This window comes from Saccostrea echinata, unplaced genomic scaffold, assembly GCF_033153115.1.
Source record: "Saccostrea echinata isolate AGI-Se365-2 ecotype Australia unplaced genomic scaffold, CSIRO_AGI_Sech_v1 ptg000012l, whole genome shotgun sequence".
Taxonomy (NCBI): Eukaryota; Metazoa; Mollusca; class Bivalvia; order Ostreida; family Ostreidae; genus Saccostrea; species Saccostrea echinata.
The window spans coordinates 10,150,956-10,176,377 of NW_026889761.1; the positions used below are offsets into that span (position 1 = coordinate 10,150,956).

Consider the following 25,422-nt stretch of genomic DNA (forward strand, 5'->3'; position numbering starts at 1 on the left):
GTACTTTGATTTATTTAAGTAACATAAATATATATCAAATAACAAGTTTTGAAAAGTAAAATATTAATTTTCTTTGGTGGTGCGTTAGAAATTTTGTCTAGTGTATGTGAAGTATCTAGGTTGAAAAGTGCTTATGTTATCCTGTCACTGTATTACGTACTTTGTGTTTACTAGAAAGGGCACATGCATCTTGATGCAGACCCTATTGCAGTAATTAAACATTAAGGATAGAAAAATAAATGCATCTGAAATGATTCCTAAAACTAGTAAAACTTATTTATAGATAATATCTTCAAAAATGAATACATGTGTATTATAAATTATTTCCTTCACTAATGCAGGATATTTTTCAGGTTTTAAAATCAAGGGCCTGGGCCTTACCATTTGGGAAAGCAACTTTTGGTTGAAATTGGGAAAAATATCATATTTAACATTTTTCTAAATAAATTCAAATAAACATTAATTTTTTTTTATTTGCAAGGTATTTATTGACTTATTTTACATTCAGTCAATCAGTTTTTGGAGCATGCCTTTTAGATTTTTTTTAACACCATTTCTGATGTGCATTTTACTGAGTTCAGACAAATATTACTGTATTTGTTTGTTTCGACTTTTGAGAATTTTCTTTTATGGTATTCGGAAAAACATATACTTTTAACCAGTGGGAACTGAGCGGAATACAAGCCCCTACGATTCCTAAAAAAAAACTGTAATGGTATACGCAAGTGATTTAAGGCTAGGTATAGGCGTTTCTATGCAAATGAGCTAATAAAAATGCAAAAGAGGTATATTTATTATACAGAGAAAGCTTGAATTCATTTTCTTATACATACTTAGTTCCCAAGACATGTTATAGCTAATGCATATTATGACGTCATATTATGACGTCACTGTTCTTAGTACTCAATGTAATAAAACACACCAACAAACGGCTTTGGCGCAAGGGCATACCCTATTTAATTTTTAGTAAATAATGTACAATTCTGCGAAGAATATTCTAAAGATTAATAAAAGTGCTGCACAAATCCTATGCAATTTCTCGTTTGATAAAAAATTGAGGAAACTTACGCTGGACTTTGAATTTTTACCCCGTTTCAACTCAAAACTTTACAAATAGTAACTAAACAATTGATCCGTCGACATTTGTGCAGCAATATCACAAATCCTTGGAATATTCTGCTTCTAATTAGACCCTGTTTCTGTAAAAATAAATTGGGTATGCCATTGCCCCGAAGCTCTTTTCTTGATGTTCTTTATAACTTTGTGTAGTAGAGAGCAATTACGTCATAATATGACGTCATAATGTGTACTGGCTATCACTTGTCGCGGGTACCAAGTTTGCATTAGAAAATAAGTTTTAACCTTTTCTGTATAATAAGTATAGCCCAAATGCGTTTTAATTAGTTCATTTTCATAGAAACGTCTATACTTAGCCTTAACTCACTTGCGTAGTTTCCTAATGAAATCTATGATAATTATCTGTGGGGGTATTTACACATATTACTATGCCAAAATTATGAGATTCACATATAAAGCAAATTTTTCTAACATTGTAAAAAAATGTTCATGATTCATAAGTTAAACAACAATGATATTGGTGTTTCTATATGTCATTTTTACATAGTCCTCCATCATTTCACATAGACATGCTCTGTAGTTTCTTGTTCGGTGACGATTAGTTACACTCTCTGGTAAACTTGTCCAGTTAATCAAGCCATTTGTCTCCTGAAGTTCCCGTAATTTCTGCACTATTAGGTTTTTTGCTGTTTCCTTAAAAAAATCAATATACTTAACATTGAAACATTAAAAACAAGGTATTTCTCGGATATTTTCATTTAACATTTGGTTTTATTTGGCAAAATATTAAAAAGGTATTGCAATTTTAGAGTATCCACATATCTTCAGTAAGAAAAACAATATCAGCATTAACAAGCAAAGAAAGAGTACTTATATGAAAATTGCAGATATTCAAGTATCATAATACATCAAATATTAAATAAGGTGTTGAAATAATCCGTTTTTTACCTCGTTGGTATCAGAATCCACTGTAGGTCTTATTTCTTTTAACAAAGATGACAAGTATTTCTGTAAAAGTATGTTATCTCGGATAAAAATCAATAAGATTATATTATGTACGTCGAAAATATTTATAACATTGTTACTTTAGGTTAAATGAAATAAAATTTCTTACCTCGCATTCAGTGACATCGTATCTAAATTTGTAAAGCTGATTAATATGTAAGGAAATATGGAAAAATTAAACATGGACTGGAATGTGTAATTTGCAGTAAAAACATTGTATAAAAATTTCTCTGAAAAGTCATTTGTTGTAAAAGCTAGAAACATGTACATGGATTAGAAGTCAATCTTTAGAAAAAAAAAATAGAAGTAAAATTTTGGAAAATTGTAAGGGCAATTAATTGTATCTGCCTATGTTAGTATCATAGTTATCTCAAACTTAGAACAGGTGAAATGCCCAAAGGCAAACACTGGAGTAAAAAGTGCAAAAGCCTACATAAAGATAAAAAATTGTAACGGTTTACATGTAATTAAAAAAAGCAGCAAAGGCCCTGACAGAAATATGAATTCGTAAAAGACTTATTTTGAGGTCAAAGATTGCATAGGTCGAGAAAGAGGTCAAAATGTGCAAAGTCCATCATAGAAGTAGGAAATTACAAAAGCTCACAAAAGGATTAATAAGTGTAAAGATCTACACAGTGGTCAAAAAGTGTAAATGTACAAGATTAAAAAGTGCGAAGGCTTACACAAAGACAAAAGGGTCTTAAGACCCACACAGAATTCAAAAAGTATAAAGGCCCACACAAAGATAAAAATATGCAGGCGTGCACAAAGCCCACATACACGTAGGCTAGCTATATGAAGGATAATTCTCTATTTGTAACCATGCAAGATAAATTGCAAGCATATTTTACAATTCAATTTTTACACTATTTCTTTCTGCAAGTAACCTGTTTCATATTTTCAATCATTATCAACATCCGGTTCAAGGATACCGTAGGTTTGGAAAGAAGAGTTTTACTGTTGTCGAAATAAATAAGGCATTTACTGCGTCTGTGGAATTTCAGGTTGTACTGATATACTTTTGAGTGGATATTGTAAGAGAGCTAAAAATGATTGGTAAAGAAAATAAAATTAGAATATCAGATTTGCATTCATATTATGATTTTCAATTTTACATTTAAATCAAGTAATTCTCATATCAGTACAACTATATATTAAGAGAGAGAGAGGGGGAGAGAGAGCTTACTTTTCTCCGGCATGCATATATAATAGATAATCCACAAGGACAAATAAAGCCCAATATAGGCAGACCAACGGTTAAAACACTCATTTGAAAAGGTTCATTATAGAATATGCTGCCACGAATCCTGCTCAATGCGAAAAATGCCCAAAAAATGAAGGAGACAACGACAAATAGTATACATAATGTACAACACCGCCATTTAAGAGACGACAGGACGGGATAATTCCGAAAAAGGTATCGGTAGTTAAGATCCTTTATGAGAGCACTGTAGTGGTTTTCAAGCTAAAACATAAAGATTACAACAGTTTTAAGAGCACTTCTGATTTTTTTTAAATTCTAACTATCGGTTTTAAGATTGCAAGGTTGAATTATCTATTAAACTATTGACCTCAATTGGATCCACACCAAATGATCGGATCTTTTCTTCTTCGAATTCTTCGAAAGGTGGAAATCTAAATGATAGACCGTATTGGGCATATTTTGCTTTGCTGGCAAATTTCCGGCATAAAATAACACCGTTGTGTGTAATGGCTAAAAGAAAGATATACAAATATTACAAATAGAAGAATTTACATTGTATTTTGCTTATATATGTTATTTTGCCACATTTATAGAAATTCTAAAACACTTGTATACTTATGAATATTTTACTCAACAAACACTACGGTGTAAATCTCACCTGGTTTGTCTTGATGTAATGGATCCAAAGACCCTGTAAAAGTTATATGAAATATGTCATTGAACCATAATTTAAGAAGTTGCATTTATATGGACAATAAATGATGAAATTCTTTTCGGTAAAATCTTACCAGGATGAAGAAATGCTTCGAAAATTTTTGCAGGAACATCCAATTCCTTTTGTGCATCGATATATACAAATGACTTTAAGAAAGATGGCAATTCTTTATGCAAGGGCTTTAAAACGAGTGGAATCACGTTTAAGTTATCGATATCTGTGAATGAAAGCTTGCATGCTTCACGTGCTTCCGTCACACACCAATGACTTTGGATGTAATATGGACTCAAAATCAAAAGAACTTTAACACTATGAGCCATTTCATCGGTAATATTTTCATCTATGTTTTTCCCAGGGATAAAATCCCTTTCGTAATCCATACATTTAAGATGAAATCTGCTTTCCATTTGTTCGCGTATTATATTAGCATGTTCCCTATCTTCTGAACTGTAAGATACAAATAAATGGTACTTTTTTCCGGGTGGGAGGGGTATTACACAGTCTGAGACTGGTTGTAGTAGTTCATCATGTTCTAATACGGTTATTTCCTTAGTTTCATCTGAAGTTTGATCCTTTCCCTGCACGTAGTCTTTTTTAAATTGAGAATATGTATTTGTTGACTGCAAAGGTTTTTCCTCTTGTGAACTATCGTAAAGTTTTAGCACAGTTGTTTCCTCACTTTCTTCTGAATATGTTGTTAAATTTTCATCGCTCTTCTGCACCTTTTCATTGTACCTTTCATTTAATTGCAAACATATATTCGTTGACTGTAAAGGATTTTCCTCACTAACTATGATTTCATCATTGAAGGATAATAGAGGAATTATTTCTTCTGACATGGTCTTTCATTGGCTTAATTAAATCACTGGGGCTATCAAAAAGTATACGGTACGTTAGAATTATATTTCACTTCAATAAGATCGCAGCACTTGTCTCATTTTCGATTTCATTTCTGCGAATTACGGAAGAACATACCTCTCATTAAGTAAGTGCCAATACAAAGTAGTTTGCAAAAATGAAAGGAAATTAATTTTTAAAATGAAATATACACTACTTTTAAAATATGTAAATGAAGGTTTTTCAAGGTGTTTTTATCATACTTTGAATGCTGTTCTTCAAATTAAATATAACTGCATGCCTTCTTTTAATGCTACCGTTGCCAAAACCAGGCACCATAAATTGAAAGTCACAATCAATAATTCTGTTCTAGATATCTTTTGAATAACGCAAAGTACAATGATGTGTCATTGTTCACTCTTTCTGCCATTTTTGTTTTGCTGTATTTTGACACTTAAGGTAAGTTTTGCTTTTAGTAATTTTTTAAATAAAATTTTGAAGTTACTTTATTTCTAACCTTTGAAATGTATTTCAACTGCAGAGTTCATTTTTAACATGAGGTTTTCCAGTTTATAAACAATTTAACGTATAACAGGCATCCTTTGAACTTGTGTTTATTTTATAATGGGCAATATTTAATAGATACCTGTATATGAAAAGCAACTGCATGTGTAGGTATTTGAGATCTTCATAGATCAATATGAATTTTATTATGAAATTTAACCAAAATAACATAGGTAGAGCAGGAAGATGAGAAGAATTAAATACATCTCTTTCGACTATACTGCTAAACTCATAATAAAATTAGGCCTAGCCTCCATTAAGCATTAGGGACTAATATAAGGGCTTCCAACCTTCGTATAGTCAGGCAACCATGAGGCCTTGTTTAAATCTCCCTAAGAAAATAAGGTAGTCAGGTTATGTAAATAAGTTTTTTAATAATAATATTGATTACTACCAAGTATGAAAGCTTAATTCATTTTTATTCAATAGTCTCAAAAACCACAAGAACCGTTCACCCCCTTTTCGTTTAGATGACGTGCCGCATAAATGTTTTAGAACAATTATCAAACAAAACTTTAAACGCACATCGATTATAATGGTTTCGACGGGTTAATTTCAGCCAAATGCTAAATAAGCAGTTTATTTTTTCCCCTTCCAAATTTTTATCAAAGAATATATTCTAGAAATAATGCAAGGAAAAATCTTTTGGGGATTTTAATTTTAATTTGAATTGTGAAAGATTACGCCAGGCGATGGGCAAGACATGAAAAAGAAGACATTGACAATCAGAATGGATTAAATGTATCAAATGTATGTTAAAATCTCGCATTTAGCGATATGAAAACCAAATATCCTTCTGTGTTCAATAATTTAGATGTAAAAAAAAAAAGAATTAGATAAATTGGACGATAGTATGTACTGACAAAGTCTGTAATAACATTGTCTTTGTTTGTAAGGTTCATTATTTTAATTGCATTTTAGAGGAACTAGAATTTAATTCTACAAGTGGTAATCCAACTTATACCCATAACTCCCTCTCTTAGGTAGAAATTCTTTAAAATCATTAGTCAGTTTTGAATATTTTTTATATTTTCAAAATGAATTTGAATTACTCTATCTATATTAGATTCCGAAACTTCAGGTAAATCCTTACAAACAGAGGTACATAGCGGGTTCCAGTAAATGTTCTACCAAGCTTCTTTCTTTACTCCTCACTAAAATATTAACAGTAGTGAAGGAGAAAGTTAAGGAGTACTGTGCAACAATATATCCGAGAAAAAGTGTAAATCAGATGTGAATACTTAAACAAGAGGCCCATGGGCCGCAACGCTCACCTGAGTAACTTTGGCCTTGATGTTTTTCACCTGATTTCTCCCCCCCCCCCTTATAGTACTTATTGTGGCCCCGCCCTACCCCCGGGGTCATGATTTGAACAATTTTGAATCTACACTACCCCAGGATGCTTCCACATAAGCTTCAGCCTTTCTGGCCCAGTAGTTCTTGAGAAGAAGATTTTTAAAGATTTTTACTACATATTTCAATGTAAAACTTGGATTCCCTATTGTGGCCCCGCCCTACCCCTGGGAGTCATGATTTGAAAAATTTAGAATCGACACTACCCAAGGATGCCTCCACATAAGTTTCATCTTTTCTGGCCCAGTGGTTCTTGAGAAAAAGATTGTTAAAGATTTTTACTACATATTTCAATGTAAAACTCGGATTCCCTATTGTGGCCCTGCCCTACCCCCGGGGGTCATGATTTGAAGAATTTAGAATTTACACTACCCCAGGATGCTCACTTATAAGTTTCAGGTTTTCTGGCCCAGTGCTTCTTGAGAAGAAGATTTTTAAATGACCTCACCCAATTTTTGTATTTTCTTGATTATCTTGGCCCTTCATTTTAACAATTTAAACTTCCCTTTACCAAAGGATGCTTTGTACAAAGTTTGGTTTAAATTGGCACAGTGGTTCTTGAGAAGAGGTTGAAAATGTGAAAAGTTTACAGACGGACAGACAGACCGACGGACGACGGACAACGGTGATCAGAAAAGCTCACTTGAGCTTTCAGCTTAGGTGAGCTAAAAATTGAAGGAACTTTTGGAAAATTTGAAATCACAAAATTTTACAAAAATCAATAACATAAAAACTTACAACACTATATGCAGTCACTCCCCATGATAGAATAAAGTCCAGGCTTTTTGGCATCATTGACAGTTATTTTTTTCCATTAAAAATGGAACACGTAAATTTACTTACCTTATTATTGGTCATTATTGGTCATCATTATTAATTTACGGAGAAATAAGTCAGAGTTTAAAATACAATGGTATCTTAATCTAATGAATAGAAATTCATTATATTTGGAAACCTTTGAAATGCAGAAGAAACACAGCGAAAACTAATAATATAAAAAAAATGCATAATAATTTAGGATGCACTACAAGGAGGTGTTCAAGAGGGCCCAGGAAACACACCCAGTCTGTAGGAATATCACACACTCCTCAGTGAGAGAGAGACTCTCCTGGAGTGGGTTGTTGATTGGTTACAGGGAGAGGTGCTAGATAAACTTCAGGTAGGATGGATCATGAGCCTTAATCAACAGAAGGGGCCCTGCGGGAGGATATGATATTCCAGATAGGGTCATTAGAGGCAAGCATGGCATCGCGTGAGCTCTTGGTCAGGGCATGGGGGCGCAGTTAGATAACATTACCCAGATGCTTCCCCCCCCCCAAAAAAAAAATTTCCAAAATACATTTTAGAATTATTCAACAAATTTATTCATGATACTGTCAGAAGGAGGTGGAATTCCCTTAGTCTTAAAGCAAGGGAGGCAACTTCTATTTAAATTTTTAAGAACTGTCTGCACAATAATTATTGTAAAACCTCAAAAATATTTTTCATATGGAAAAAGGTTTTTGAACATTATTCATACAAGATTAAGACACCATTATATTTTAAACTCTGACTTATTTCGCTGTTACTTAATAGCCAGTCCAAATTGTTCATGTGGACTACTAGAAGATGCATACCATCTGCTTTTCTTTCAAAAATAATGCAATCCAAGAAATTCTTTAATGAATATGCAACTGTCATTTAATTATTTATACGTTATAGACGTACATTTAAATTTGGTGACGATTCTTTAACTAATGAACAAAATGTTGAACTTTTCAAGATTAATCAAACTTTTCTAAATGAATGTGGTCGTTTTTTTTTAACTTAATTTTTACTATGAAGATCTATATTTGTACATTTAAAGATTTTATTTTCTTTCTATATGTATTAGACCATAATGTATATGTATACATGTATTATATTTTGGCTATTTACAAAATTTTGTATTAGGAGAAGACTATCTAAATTTCTTAACGTGTGTCTGATCCTTTTGACTCTTTGGCAATATAATATGTTCAATTCAATTCATTGGACATTTGCAAAATTACTTTAAAAAAAAGCATTCAAACTGTACATACAAGTGCTCTGAAGTTGATATTAGAAAGATGCCCGATCTTCTGATTAACAATACATATATCTATGTAGTTTTTGGAGACCAGGTCTTCCAGCAATTATTTAACATTTCAAAGGGACAGAGTAAAGTTTGGTGTCAAAGTGATGAAGACCTAGCCGTATATTTAAATAAGGTAGTAGTGAATCAAAGGAGACATCGTGTATAATCGGTAAATTAAAAATAACAACAATTTTAGTAGAATGAATAAGCTTAACCATATAGAATTTAACTCTTTATTCAAAGATTCACAATTAAGTGATTTTAAGTGACAAAAAGTTGTAATAGCGAGCGCAGCGAGCGGCGCAAAGCGCTGCTCGTCACTGCGAGCTCTTAAAGCAACGCCTGGGCGAAGAGAAAATTCGGACTTTGCACATTGATCCAAATGAATTTTTTTCCGCAGTTACCTGTGGTCCCATAATGCTTAGCGAATTGCATGTCGTCGCAAACTACGTTCTCGCGGTAGCAATAAAATTCAACAAAATATAAATTCACTTTGATTTAATGGATATATATATAGAAGACAAATAGTAGAATATACTCTCTTGATTTAAATTATCACTGTTCACACTTCGTTTTGGTAGGCTAATGCAACATACATACGACGTCATATGACGTCAGAGTCTAGACGTAGCAAAGTAGCAAATGTCACGTGCGGTTTGACGAGCCCGATCTAAGTAATGAAAACTGAAAGGTATCTGCGCTCGCCCTAACGGTCGCACCGTCAATATATTATACATTGATAAGAAGGGGTGCAGTAAAGTAGAATTTTGAACATCATAGAAATTTTAAAGTTTTTTTTATTATTTGCAGAACTTTTAATTAAAATAGGTCCAAAAATATTTATTACTCCAAGCTTCCATTTTTTTGGTTTGTATCCTCTGTCCTTAATATATTGAAATTTTTGATGTACATGCTTTTTTCTTTAACGGTTTTTTATCTTTGAATTCTGTTGTTTGTTTCACTCTTTTCTGCAGGTACGTTAAGGGTTCCCAGAGAATATCACAGTGTACTCTGTGTCTTCACTTCTCTGAACTACAAATATATGACGTCATAATTGAAAATGACGTCAAGTCACTGCAAACTTGAGTTGTTATGATGGAGAAAGTGTCATAAATTTTACACCTTATTTCAATCTGCATATAATGTGTCAGAAAGGTCGTGTAAAACAAACGTGTTTTAATCTTTTTTTTAAAAAATCTTATATATCCGAATATTTTAGGTAACTTTGCTTTATTACTAATGTTTAATAGTCAGCGTGTTCAGAATATATATACGAAAATATACGTTTGACATTTACCCATTTTTATACCCGTGGATAGAAGTAGAATTTATGTGTATAAATGAGCCTGGCGCAGGTGATTAATGAGGATTTATTTGAGATCGTTTGTGGAAATCTGTAGGAGGAGTTTCCCCTCTAACTGAATCTTGCTTGAGAAAAATGTGTGATGACTTTGTTTTAATACAGATGACATTATTGAATGGAAAATACCCTCAAATTTGTCGGTAAGTTGAATTTATTGTGAAATATTTTGTACCAGAGTAATGGACTTTTGCGAGAAGCGCTGACTTTTACAATCGACAACTTACTTTTACACTAGGAAAATATACGGAAGCTCTTTTGCGATATAAATATTTAGCTTAACATTTACTCAATCGATAATAATCGGTCATTTCAAAGCCCATATGTCCAGGAAGGCAAAAGCAACTGACATACAAACAACCCCTTCCCTTCCCAACTTAACCAACTCCTGCCGAGTTTTCCTTCCGGAATGTTTTTTCTTCATTATTTAGTTCCTGTAGAAAATGAAAACAAAAGGAGATACTATCCCTCATCAATAAGGCATTTTAAGTAATTTTATTCTACCTCCAATAATCTCTGGTGTTTGTAAATTATGTAAGTGCCCCTAATACCATAACTTAAGCCATTATTATGTTTTCTCATCTATTATCAATTCCGTACCTCCGTACATAACGCAGGTTAAAATGTCACAGTAAGCCGTCAACTGTAAAAGTCAGTGTTCTCGTAAAATTCCAATAGTATAACTTTTCCCAACCACATTTCGGGTTCACAAGGATGCGACGAGTTTATTTATGTGACAAAAAGTTAATAATAATTGTGTTAATCAGCTGCGCCGAAGCGATTTATGTGAAACACTTCAAAAAAGTAGAAATGACCGTCACGTGATCAACGAGGCCATGTGATATCGTAACAAATACGTTTATATGGCCTAGAGAACTCTCCATACAGATTGGCCGTACTTAAGTACATAACTTACAAATAAAAATAAAAATCGACCTTGCAATGCAGTGTTATGATTGCTGCGTTAATTTTTTCTTTTCTTTTTTCCCATACGCTTTGTATAATATGAGTAATACTAATTCATACTCTTATGCATGATTTAACTTTTTTTATTTCTTTCTTTTCTAGTCACATAAGAAAGTAATATAATTGACTATGTACTACATAATTGTAAACCATTACACATAATTGTTTTTTCTAAACATTTGTAACCTTGACCCTCTTGCATAGGACTTACATGTATACAGGCAACTCTTAATGTCCAATCCCATTATGTAATTGACTTTACATTATAAAATAAGTATCAAATTAAGTTACTGAACTCTTTTTTTGCATTCGACAAAGATTTAAGAACTAAACCTCTATTATTATTGAAATACAATGAAGCACTATGGAGTGTTAAGTTTTCTTTACCTTTTTTTTCTTTTATGGAACAACAAAATACTTTCTGCAGAAAAAGTCCAGCGAGTCAATACGTATTACAAGGAATGTTTTACGAAGACTATCCATTATTTACGTCTAAAACTAATAATAGATTTGTGAAGTACTGCAATAATATTGCTATGGATGACCTTGAATGCCCTACATTCATATGTTATCAAAAACACCCCTATTGGAAATTGCATTCCTTCTTGTCCAGAATATAAAGTCGGTTTTAATCATTCGTGCTTGATGAAGTGTCCTATTGAAGCAAAATATTTGACCGCGTATCCTTGCCATGGTGTCTGCTATACTGGACAATAAAAACATGTTCAAGAAGCTGTTCTTAACCTCAAACGTTTGTTTTCCATTTTTCAAAAAAAGCACACTATTCAAAAGAGTCACAGCCATTAAAAAAACCTGTAATTTATCCTATCCCATTGATTTTCCAGTATTTTTCAACAGAAGCTGTTTACAAAAATGTTCAGTCACACACTCATTTATAACTATAAGGGTTTTCCCATTTCCCATATTCCGACTACTTGATCTATACATGGGCCCGGTAAACAGGGGAGCTTACTACTCCCAGGCACCTGATCCTACCACTGTAATTTCCGTGTTTATGCCCTGTTCACAGATTTGTATTGCTTGAAGTTTTATGAGATCGATGACTGTTCGTTATTTTTATTTTCTTCAATTAAATTTTCATGTGTTCAGATAGGTGTCTAGGAGATATTGCATAGTACAGGAATGTCTATGTTTCCATGAGCCCTAACGACACATACCTTAATAATAGAATTAGAAAGAATTTCTTGATACATATGAAACATTCACCACTTCATGATCATATACATAACAGAAACACTGAAAAACACGATTTATTATCAGCAATGTCTTTTAAAATGGCCACCTAGAAATTACTGGTATTTGTACCAGAGGAAAGTGGCCTGTGGCCATGTCCTGAATTTCGTATATATTCTTATGTAAAACTTTGATCACATATCATTCGCTATCTGTTATTGCTTTCATCTATATGTTAATAAGACTAATCATGGTTTCCTGTTCCTGAAGAAAAAAAATTAAAGACTTCTATACATTCCTATGTTTTACTTTGTTCCCTCTTTTCTGTACAATCATACACCCACGGGCCATGATTTGAACAAACGTGAATCTACAATACTTGAAGTTGATTCAATATTAAGGTATTCAATGTATAACGACCATTGTTTGTACTTAATAAATGAATGGCCCGCGATTTTCAAATCATGGTAGCATTTTGAAGGTATTATTAAACAAAAATACTCCACCAAAGGATTTTACCAAATTTCGATTATTCTACAATTAATTGTTTCCTGAAGTTAACATTGAAGTCTATGGGCAGCGCATGTGTTATTCAGATAGTGTAAAAAGTAATTTGAATTTCATACAAATCTCTTGGTGAATATATGACTAAACTCACTCTTTGTTATAATATGAAATAAAATGAATGAAATATATGGAGATAACGAACAGTTTTCAAGCTCAAAAGTCCATTAAACATTAAAAAATAGGTGCAGAGCAAACACGGACCTCCAAACCATCAAAGGTGGGATCAGGAGCCATGGAGAAGTGAGCATCCCCTGCCGACCGGTCACACCCGCCGTGTGCTCCTTGTCATGATCGGAAAATAACGGAAAAAATCCGTCGACAATTCAGTGTGTAAATAATGGCTTAACAATTAGTATGAAAAACGTCAGTCAGCATTTGACTCAATGATAAATTTTATTTGCTGACAAGGTCATTGTATCGACCATGGAACTTACGAAATGATGACTTTAAACGAGACTGCTGATATGTTTGTTTCATCAACTTGTTTGTCAATAATTTACCTCGTTTTAGAAAATGTACATACGTAGAGCATGCTCTTGCGTGTCGAATCAACTGAGAGTATAAACCCGGTATGCAGGTGATGAAGGTATATTGCTGCAAAAGTAAGGGAAGTTGACGACTGAAAAGTTAAAGTCATCACGTTTATCATAAAGCTTAGTTGTTAGATTACCATTAACGTCTTTTTCAAGTAAGATATCCAAATATGAAACAGATGTGTCAGACTCTGTGGTATCTTTTATCTCAAGCTATATCGTATCGACATCAGAATGGAAATAACCATTGTTAATTAACAATACGTCGTCGATATATCTAAGTTGAAGGCCACAGCAAGTGTTTTCTTCTTATCACGTATAAGATTTTGGACAAATTCTGCTTCATATGAATACAAAAAAGGTCTGCTAATAACGGAGCGCAATTGGTACCCATGGGAATTCCAATAGATTGTTGGAAGACCTGGTCTCCAAAAACCACATAGATATTGTCAATCAGAAACTCAAGCATCTTTTTATTGTGAACTTCGGAGAACTTGTGTGTACAATCAGAATGTTTTTAACAAAATAATTTTGCAAATGACCAATGACAAGGTAAGTAAATTTACGAGTTCCTATTTTATTGAAAAAGCAGCTGTCAATGATATCAAAAGCCTGGATTTTAATTTATCGTGGGGAATGGTTGTGTATAAAGTTGAAAAGTCGTAAGTTTTTAAGCTGTTGATTTTGGTAAATTCTTGTGAGTTCAAATTTTCCAAAAGTTCCTTGGAATTTTTGAGTATCCACATCTGATTTACACCACTTTTCGAATATATTGTTGCACAGTACTCTTGAACTTTCCCCTTCACTACTGTTAAGATCTTAGTGAGAAGTAAAGAAAGAGGCTTGGTTGAACATTTACTGGAACCCGCTATGTATCTTTGTTTGTAAGGATTTTTATGAAGTTTCGGAATCTAATATAGATATGGTAATTCAAATTCATTTTGGTTGTTTGGAATATTAAAACTATTCAAAACTAACATATGGTTTTGAAGAGTTTCTTCCTTAAAAAGAGAACTATGAGTATCAGTTGGATTACCACTTGTGGAGTTAAATCCAAGTTCCTCTAAAATACATTTAATATAATGAGCCTTACAAACAAAGACAATGTTGTTACCTGCTTTGTCAGCAGGGATCAGTACGTACTGATCATGTAATCTATCTAATTTTTTTTCACTTCTGGATTATTGAATACAGAAGGATAGAGTCGCCCGCGTGGCGCAGTGGTTGGAGCGTCTGCTCTAGAGTCGCGAGGTAAGGAGTTGATCCTTAAGTCGTGGGTTCGAATCCCACTGTGGGACGTGGAGACCGGTCCTTCGGATGAGACCGTATAAACCGAGGTCCCGTGTCGCAGTAGGTGTTGGCACGAAAAAGACCCCTCACTGCTCAATGGCCGTAAGTGCCGAGCATAGGACAAAATTTGCTGCTCTCCACCGGCAAGTGGTGGCGTCTCCATATGAGTGAAAAATTCTTGAGAGGGACGTTAAACAACATACAAACAAACAAACAGAAGGATAGATGGTTTTCATATTGCCCCTCAATCTTTTAATGCGCGATTTTAACATACATCTGATACATTTAATCCATTCTGACAAAGTGTCAAGGTCTTCTTTTTCATGTCTGGCCCATCGCCTGGCATAATCCTCTACAGAATCCATTCACCATAAATATTTTGAAAAAATTAAACTTTTCTTCTTTTCATCGAGGGCAGATAACTCTTCAAAAACTTTTAAGGTGCAAAATAACTGGCTTCTTACATGTTATCTGTCATGTGAATTTGGTTCATTTCACCTTCATTGTTATCTAGCAATGCATTTTTAACTAGTTTAATATGATTCAAAATTGTTCAAAATCTCTTCATTATACATTGAATACCCTATTAGGAATGATCATGACTTTAATGTTCTTGAGAAGATTTTTTTAATATACTTCATAAATATTCCTATATATAGCTTAGATAGCCTGTTGTGGCCCCTTCCTACCCTATTTGAATCTACGTGCAATACCTCAGGAATGCACTATATGAATATGAATAATCATGGCTTTGCTTTTTTAAAGATATTTACTATCATGTTTTACAAACTTGAATGCACATTACCTGAGTATGCTTTCTTATTCATATGACTAACCATGGCTTTTTTTGTTCCCGAGAAGACTTTATAAGATATTTAAGTTTCATCTTTTCTGGCCCAGTGGTTATTGAAAAGACGGTTTTTAACGATACCACATTTTTTAACGAATTCCTCATTATCTCCCCTTGATAGAGGGCGTGGCATTTCCCGTAAAACATTAAATCTCCTTCTTTCAAGGTTGCTTTTTAGCAATTCAATTGAAGTTTCATGGCCCTGTGGTTCTGGAGAAGTAATCGAAAACGTGAAAAATATACGAACAACACGTGATGGACAGACAGACTAATAAGACAGACAGAATAATTAAGTTAATTTGCAAATACAAAACTTTGATTGACATGGGTTGACATATATGACGTCAGAGCAATGACGCGTAAAAGTTGAGAACCAAATATGTGTAAAGAAAATTTCAAACTTCTATTGAAAAATATAATTTTTCTGGCAGAGAAATTTAAATTGGTGATTTAAAGAACATGCAAACTTTGTTAAATTAAAAAATAAGACGTGAAAAAATCCTTAAACATACGTCACCAATCCAAAAATGCCTCTGCGCAAACTTTTCAATTGATTTATGCTAAATAGGATAAGAGACTGGAGGGATTATTTTTGTTGTATAATTTTTTTTCAAATTAAGAACTCATAATTTATTCAATGTTTTCACACAAAACTTAAATTAGATCATTGAATGTTAAGATACAGCAACACATATTATCAAAATAAAAATGCCAACATACAGTCAATTCTCGAATTACCGTCATTCGATTCATCGCTTTTCTCGCAATAATGGGTTCGAATTCGCCACGAAAGCAGTTGTAAAGTTCCACAAGGACGATATTGCTTGACTAGCGTTGCAAGGTTTGTTTGTGAAATAGCGATAGATAATTATGAACGTTTTAACAACGAGTCACAGAATTTTTGTGTATAAATATATATGAGAAATAACTTATCACCTACTTCCGTTAGTCGATACTTGATTTTTGTTTAATATCGGATGTTCATGGCCACTTGCATACGACAGGGTTAAACCTGGATCACTGTAATCCAGGCTTAAGTTTATCACAAATTTGTTGAGTCACTGTATGTTACCCTAGTTCTGAACCTAGCAGTAGGGAGGTTTACACTAAGGTCTGAAATAGAATGGATAAATATTTTGATAGAATTGATATGTTGAATTATGTGGAAAAGCGGCTCATAAGAAGAGAAAAGGTAATAAGAGATAGACAGAACCCATTTTTATTTTATTCTGAAGAAGAATTCATTGACAGATTTAGATTGAGTAAAGAATGTGTAATGTCCATATTACAAGAAATTAGAGAAAAACTGGAACCAAAACAAAAGAAACTGTGTGCTATTTCTCCTCTTAATCAATTATTGCTTGCATTAATATTTTATGAAATGGCGAGTTTTTTGAGAGTTTCAGGAGATTTGTATGGTGTACACAAGAGCACTGTTTCACGAATCGTTACGAGAGTATCAAGAGCACTTGCATCCATATATAAAATTATGTTTCATTTTTAACCAGGAATAAGCTTTTAGAAACACAGAGAAATTTTATGCAGCAGAGTGGAACTCTTGGTATCATAGGGGCTATAGACTGTACTCACATTCCAATTCAATCACCAGGAGGTGAAAGTGCCGAATTATTTCGGAACAGAAAAGGTTATTTTCAATTAATGTTCCAGCCATAAGTGACCATGAGTTGATGCTTACCAATATGGTTGCTAGATAGCCTTTGAGTACCCACAATAGTAGAATATTTCAAAATAGCAACATTAAATTTGTGCATGGCTGGAACGAAAAGAAATTCAGGGAATTCTGATAGGGGATAACGGATACCCACTCAGACCCTACTTGATTACTCCATTACTCACGTGTGCAAACAGAGAGAAGAGGCGTTTCAATTTTGCACTTTTTAATAGAGTGAAAATAGAAAATGTATTTGGAATATGCAAAAGATGATTTCCATGTCTACGACAGCAGCTCCGACTTAAGTTATCCACAAATTTACTGGTTATTACAGTATGTTCTGTGTTCTATAACATTGCAAGAAAAGCTGCTGTTCCTGCTACTGACGCAAGTAATGATGACGTTGCAGATGATGTTCCAGTCCCAATTTTGCCAAACCAAAATCAGGGATGACAAGCTCTCATACATTTTCAGTAATAATGTAGGTACATTAATTTATATACTGTGGAATCATCAATCTTCGTGGGGGACCAATGCTCGTGGATTTCGTTGGTCACCCTTATCAAAGAATTTACATCCCCACAAACAATTAATTACTTTGTCAGCATATTTATTCATTGAACCTTCTGAATATACAAGTTGCCTATGAAAGAAAGTCCACAACAACCAACAAACTTTTGCCTACCCATGAACATTCACCCCCACGAATTAAAATGATTCCACAGTAAATTATCTCAATTTCACAGACATATCTTAGAAAAATAATTAGACAATATTGAGAAATATATTGAACAAAGCTTAAATTATTTTTTTTAATACAAATGGTTGCCAAACACCAGCAATATTATTGTTTACATCATTGCTCTCTGAGGCAATTGCATTATTATTCGATCAGCGTTGCATCATTTCAGTTTCTGTTCTTTCAATATAAGAATGCTTTCCTTTAGTTTCAGGTTTTTCATTTTTTTGTTTATGTTCCTCTTCAGCCATTTCAAGAAGTCTTGATTTAACTTTGACTTGATATCCTACTGTTTGCTTTCTACCCTTTGTTTCAGCAGTATGAGGGGCGGTGCTGGAGGTTGACTTTTATAAACAGGTGATTGTGACGATTAATTGTCTAAGTTTGAATCATCAGTATTTTGAGGTACATGTACTTGTTTCTAAAATCAAATAAAATGCAACTATAAAAATCTTTAAAAAAGAGTTTTTATACTAAAAATATAAAATCAGAAAGGTAAATCAGTGTGAATTTGTATTATAAATGTGAAAAGTGTACAAATTTGAAATTATGTACACGCAAAGTACAGAAAAATTATGAATATTTTTGAGTTTCTTTTCATACATTCTGAAAATGACCTGACTATCATCAACAACATCCTCCCCCTGTTCCTTTTTTGCTTCCTCCCCGTGAAAACTTGAATCATCATCAAATGCGTTATTCGGGCTGTTTGTTGAGGAATCATTTCACTGATTGCGCTTGAAAATTTATCTATATTTTTCTCCATTACTCCTAAACCAGTCTTTTTTCTGTCTCTTCGATCTTTCGCAAAATCAGCCTTTGCACGCGCTTTCAAATTTCTCCACAAAGATTTTACTTGCGTTATACTTCTGGTATTTACCCCATGCCTTGCATTGAATGCATTTTCAATATTTTCCCATTCCTTTTGTTTTTCTTACAGATCATTATCCCATCATTTTTTTTAATTTCAATGAAAGATTTTTTTCACTCACTAATTCAAGAAGTACAGCCTTTTCCAATTCTGTAGAATTTGGTGCCTTCTTTGATCCCATATTCAGAATGAATCCTGGTTTAACCTACCCTCATGTTTGAAATACCTGAATGACAGGTCAGCAACCCAACAACAGCTCACCTGAGTACAACTTAAGCTGGAGTTAAGTCAAGTGTTTACCTGATCCTTAGATTAGTCATTAAACCCAGGTAACCTAATCTGTGTGCAAGTGGCCATCAGTTTTACATGCGTTTACTTGTATCTATTTTGGAATTTTCAACTCGTTTTCAAAATATTAAAAAAAATTGATTAAATACTTGATATTTCACTACGATAAACGATAACTCTAGTTCGATGCGAAATGCAGTTTCCATGCAAAATGCAAAACCGCCACGATGTTGAAACTACAACAGGCGGCGTTTTATAATTGAATTATATATATATATATATATATATATATATATATATATATATATATATATATATATATATATATATATATATATATATATATATATATATATATATATATATATATATTAGGGATGGCAACGAATATTCGAACATTCGAATATTCATTCGATGAGTTGATATTCGAATATGAATTTAAGATTCGAATATTCGGTGTTTTTCAGATTTAATAAAAAGAAGTACTGTGTTTGATAAATTTTGATTAGAACAGTGCTGGAATTATCCCTGTTTAATTTACTATCGATCAATTTCGATCGCCTGATTTCTTTCACTACTTTCTTATCTTATAAATCTTCTAAATTACATGTATTTTGTTTTGAGTAAGGTGTTGTAATGAATTGTACAATAATGCTTTATGTAAAATACAAAACGTACTTTCATAGCTTTTATTAGTTATAGATACGATCGGATCTAGAATCGAGGACAACAAATGAATTCTAAGAATATCTAAAAGGCGTGAAGAGTATACTTATCAAAATAAAATTAATTGATCATTGAATGAATGTCCGAGAGAATTAATCTGTAATTACACGTATTGAAATCTGAACAGTATACCGTTACGGCTATCTTGCCTTTTGTAAGACGACTGGTTCCTCAGTTGGAGCTACTATAAATACACGATTCATTTGTTAAAATTATACTTTTCTACATTTAAATCAATTATTTATTTCAAACATTGACAAATATCAAATGGAATTTCTTATTGTACACCTACAAAAGTCTTCATACAATTTTACTGCCTATATAAGTATACCTACGAAGGTAGGATGATGCATATTTAAAGTAAAACAGATTTTATTTATTTTATCGAATATTCGAATATATTCGAATACTTTCATTGAATATTCGAATATGAATTATTGACAAAATTGACACCCTAATATATATATATATATATATATATATATATATATATATATATATATATATATATATATATATATATATATATATATATATATATATATATATATATATATATATATATATATATATAAAGAATATTTATACTTCATTGATTTATACTTCATTGAGAGAGAGAGAGAGAGATCCTATACCATAATCATTATCATACATGAAGCAGAAGCCATTCCATATTGAGGCATTTTATTTACAATTCACAAATTAAACATGTATATAGATGTCTCGATATGTCATGTTTACATAATCCTCCATCATTTCACATAGACAGGCTCTGTAGTTTCTCGTTCGGTGACGATTAGTTACACTCTCAGGTAAACTTGTCCAGTTTATCAAGCCATTTGTCTTTTGAAGTTCCTTCAATTTCTTCATTATTAACGTTTTTGCTGTTTCCTTCAAAAACCAATTGTACATTAATATTGCGACTTTAAAAATTTACTAGTTTCTCTAGTATCTTATCTTGCATTTGGTTTTAGTTGGATATCGATATGATTCTATTCAAGATAAAAAGATGGAATTTACAGAATTCCAATTATAGGGTGTCCACATTGCTTCAGCAAGGAAAAGTATATAAACATGTACAAGCAAAAGAGAAAGAGCTGACTGAAAACGTGTAGAGATTCAAATATCACAATGTGTCAAATCTTAATGAAGGTATTGAAACAATGCCTATATTAACTCATTTATATCCGGATCCATGGTTGGTCTTATTTCTTTCAACAATGTTGATAAATATTTCTGAAAAATATGACTGTCTCATTTTAAATCCGTCAAATGAAAGTGTTGTATCAAATTTTGTATATCTTTGCACAAAATGATATTAAATTTCTTACCTCGCATTCAGTGACATCGTATTTGAATATGTAAAGCTGATTTTTATGTAAAGAAAAATGCAAAATGAACGTTTAAACATGGTAAAGAATAAGCCATTTAAAAGAAGAAAAGTTTTTGTTACACAAATCACTAGTTGTAAAACTTCAGATGCATGTACATAAAAATTATTTTCGCATAATCACCGGTGTTAGATAGATCTGTCCACTGTGAGACAGCAGTGTGAGATTTTTCTGTCTTACACTGTGTATTACTACACTAACGTAAACATTCCTTCTTATAAAATACTTGTAAAAAATGTCTAAAAATAATCACATATTCTTAAAATGTTGTTGTTTAATTTATTTAATCAAACTTATTTTTATTCAAAAGATTGTCATATTTTCACTTTCTAAATGACACTATTTGTAGGTCGCGAAAGGATTCTTCTAAAAATGTTACGCTGTCGGTGTTTTTAAAAGTTCAGTTTATATAATTCAGAATGATTTAAGTGTACTTAAATTTATTTTCTGAGTTTACACATAATGTGTAAACCATTTTCAGGTACGCTTTCTTTGATGGTGTATTCAGATTTTTAATTGGATGCTAAATTAAAAATATAAATTTTTCAATGGAGATGACATGCCGTTATTTTGGATAAAATAATGCGAGAAAAATAATCATTCATTACATACTTATGTGGGATAGTGAAATTCCACCTCGGGGCCAAGATTCACTGTCTAGGACTCGGCAAAGCTTCGTCCTAGACTATGAATCTTGTCCCCTCGGTGGAATTTCACTATCCCACACTCGTAGTAATGAATGATTCTATTAACATCAATATAAAAAGTTTAAACTGATATCATGAACATCCGTGCTTTTTGACTTTATCTCATTTAGCTAATATCAAAATCATACCATTTTTTAAAATTATAATCAAAACTGGAAACTGCAGGTTAAAAGTGCAAAGGACTGTACAGATTTGTAATAAATTAAGACAAATTTTATGCTTATTTTATAAATAACAAGACTTTACTATAAACGTGATGACTTTAATTTTTCTATTGTCAACTTCCTGTAATAACTTATTAGGAATATACCCGTAAAATCTGCATATAGAGTTAATGTTTCCCAGTTGATTAGATACATTATAGTATGTTCTACGTACAGACGATTTCTAAAGCGAGACAAGCTATTGACTTAAAAGTTCATGAAACAATAGTCTCGTTTATAGTCATCATTCGCAAGTTCTATGGTCGATACAAGGACCTTGTCAGCAAATACAACCTGTCATTTAGTCGAATGCTGACTGACGTTTTCATACTAATTGTAAGACAATTATTTACATACTGAGTTGTCCCGTTTTTATTGATAAGTAGCACACGGTGGGTGTGACAGGTCGACAGGGGATTTTTTTTCTCCTCCATGGCACTGATCCCACCTCTGATGTTTTTAGAGGCCCATGTTTGCTCTGCTCCTGATTTGTATTGTTCAATAGACTTTTGAGTATGTTTACTGTTCCTTACCTCCATATTTCATTCAATACTTTTTATACTTACTATTTATTTTTCTTAGAAGTAACATATGCTATGTTTTTTTTTTATTAATTTAAGGATACTGTAGGTTTTGAAAGAAGTGTCTTATTGTTGTCAAAATACACGAGGCATTTACTGCTTCTGTGGAATTTCAAGTTGTATCGACATACTGTTGAATGGATACTTGAAGAAAGCTAAAATGATTAATAAAAATTTTTAAATTATGTAAAACTAGAAATATGTTCATAGGACGGGAATGCCTAGGGTATATTAGTAATGCAACATAAAAATTTGTATTAGTGTATGAAGTTTGATGAGAATATCTTGAATAGTATCTTTAAAATTGAAATTGAAATCTAAAAAAAAAATGGATATAGATGATAAATTCTCACCAATATAGATAACAAATTCTCGCCAAATTATGTTAAGTACATAAGCTTACATAAAAATATCTTAAATGGTTTCTTTAAAACTAAGCAAAATGCAAATTCAGGAAAAGTGAGGTCAAGGTCATAGGAAAGTTCAAGGTCAAAAGTTTTTGATGCAGTTGAATAGCTTTCACTTATATGTATCAGTACATGAAGTTTGATTTAAAAAAAAAATAAATGGTTTATTTAAAACTGAGCTAAACACTTATTTAAGAAAAGTGAAATCAAGGTCAAAAGAAAAGTCAAAAAATGTTGATGCAGTTGAATAGATCCCATCAGTATGTATGAGCATATGAAGTTTGATAAAATTATCTTGAATGGTTTCTTTAAAACAGCTAAACACTAAAAAGTGAAGTCAAGGTCAAAGAAAAGGTCAAGGTCAAAAAATGTTCAAAAAATGTTCATGCAGTTGAATAGCTTACTTCAGTATGTATCAGCATATGGAGTTTGATTACACTATCCTGAACGGTTTCTTTAAAACTGAGCTAAAACAAATTTAAGAAAAGTGAGGTCAAAGGAAAGGTCAAGGTCAAAAAATGTTAATGCAGTTGAATAGCTTGCTTCAGTATGTATCAGCATACGAAGTTTGATTACACTATCTTGAATAGTTTCTTTGAAACTAAGCTTGGAACGGAGCTAAACGCAAACGGCGACGAAAGGACAGAAGGACGGAAGACGGACACGACAAACACTATATGCCCCGGCCATATTCATGGCGGGGCATAAAAATAATTTTATTATTCATGTTAATGTATATTGTTCTATTTTCCTTCAAGTTCTTTTATAATTCATACATGTACATGTAATGTAAAACACAGATAGAGTTGAAACTTACTATTCTCCGGCATGCATATATAATGCATAACCCACAAGGACAGATAGAGCACAATAGAGTCAATCCAGAGATAAAAACACCAATTCTAAGGTCTCTGTCATACAATTTGCTTCCAGGAATGCCGCTTAGTGCGTACAATGCTCCAAAGATGAAAAAGACAACAAACAGTAGGATAAATAATGCACAACACCGCCATTTAAGGGTCGTCAGGACTGGATAATTCCCAAAAAGATATCTTTTGTTTAGGTCATTTATAAGAGCACCGTAGTGGTTTTCAAGCTAAAAAAAGATTATAAAGTTTTATCAAACCTTTACAATCCGTTTAAATGTTTTATATTGGTTATATTTGTAATACTGAATTATCTATAAAAGTATCAACCTGAGTTGGATCAACGCTAAAGGAACGGATCTTTTCCTCTTCGAATGTCTCTAATGGTGGAAACCTAAATGAGAGACCATATTGGGCATATTTTGCTTTACTGGCAATTTTCCGGCATAGAACAACACCATTCTGTGTTGTGGCTACAAAAAATATGAATAAAAAGAAAAGAACTATTTTGCTTCTGTAGAAAATCACACGCTATTGCATAATTATGTATTTTCTCTTAATCTCACACTACTAATCTCACCTGATCTGTCTTGATGTAATGGATCCAGAGATCCTGCCAAAATAACATGAAATTTGATAACTACTAACAAAGTTTCTAGAAGTTACATTAACATGTGAAAGAACAGTGGAGATTTGCTAGGATATAAACTCACCGGGATGATTAAAAGCTTCGTAAATTTTCGCCGGAACATCTAATTCTTTTTGTGCATCGATGTACACAAATGACTTTAAGAAAGATGGTAATTCTTTATGCAAAGGCTTTAAAACGAGTGGAATCACATTTAAGTTATCAACATCTGTGAATGAAAGTGTGCATGCTTCACGTGCTTCGGTCACACACCAATGACTTTGAACGTAATATGGACTCAAAATCAAAAGAACTTTAACACTATGAGCCATTTCGTCGCTGATATTTTCATCTATATTTTTTCCAGGAATAAAATCTCTTTCGAAATCCATACACTTAAGATGAAATCTGTTTTCCATCTGTTCGCGTATCATGTTGGCATGTTCCCTGTCTTCTGAACTGTAAGATACAAATAAATGGTACTTCTTTCCGGGAGGGAGGGGTATTACACAGTCTGAGACTGATTGAAGAATTTCATCTTGTCCGAGTACAGTTTTTTCCTCAGTTTCTTCGGCATGCTTTGTTAAAGTATCATCGCTCGCTTGCCCCTCTTCCTTGTACAATTCGTTTAATTGCGAACATGAATTTGGTGACTGTAAATGATTTTCCTCAATAACGATTATTTCGTCGTCGATGGGTAATAAAGGAATCATTTCTTTCGACATCTATATAT

At 32.6% G+C, this 25,422-nt stretch overlaps 2 protein-coding genes across 2 annotated transcripts in view; one reads left to right on the plus strand and one right to left on the minus strand.

Annotated features, from left to right (window-relative positions):
- Positions 1-1,578: 1,578 nt before the first annotated feature.
- On the minus strand, positions 1,579-25,414 carry LOC133184981 (uncharacterized). Its single transcript, XM_061320044.1, has 8 exons — positions 24,775-25,414; positions 24,642-24,674; positions 24,392-24,534; positions 24,013-24,291; positions 22,833-22,943; positions 21,238-21,273; positions 2,026-2,085; positions 1,579-1,770 (listed from the first exon to the last, which is right to left on the minus strand). The coding sequence occupies exons 1-8, from the start codon at positions 25,412-25,414 to the stop codon at positions 1,579-1,581; spliced, it is 1,494 nt and encodes a 497-aa protein (XP_061176028.1).
- The window catches only part of LOC133185325 (balbiani ring protein 3-like), a 28,843-nt gene continuing 8,667 nt past the window's right edge, over positions 5,247-25,422 (plus strand). Inside the window, exon 1 of the mRNA XM_061320461.1 lies at positions 5,247-5,297. The gene's annotated coding sequence lies outside the window, so the exon portion shown is untranslated. The remainder of the gene's footprint in view (positions 5,298-25,422) is intronic.

Bases quoted from the DNA above. Each gene is read 5' to 3' on its own strand.
- LOC133184981 (XM_061320044.1), bottom strand. From the start codon at position 25,414: ATGTCGAAAGAAATGATTCCTTTATTACCCATCGACGACGAAATAATC. The intron at 22,944-24,012 runs GTAAGTTTCAAC...TAATCATTTTAG, and splicing joins TATATGCATGCCGGAGAATA to CTTTCTTCAAGTATCCATTC. The intron at 1,771-2,025 runs GTAAAAAACGGA...GATTTTTTTAAG, and splicing joins TGGATTCTGATACCAACGAG to GAAACAGCAAAAAACCTAAT.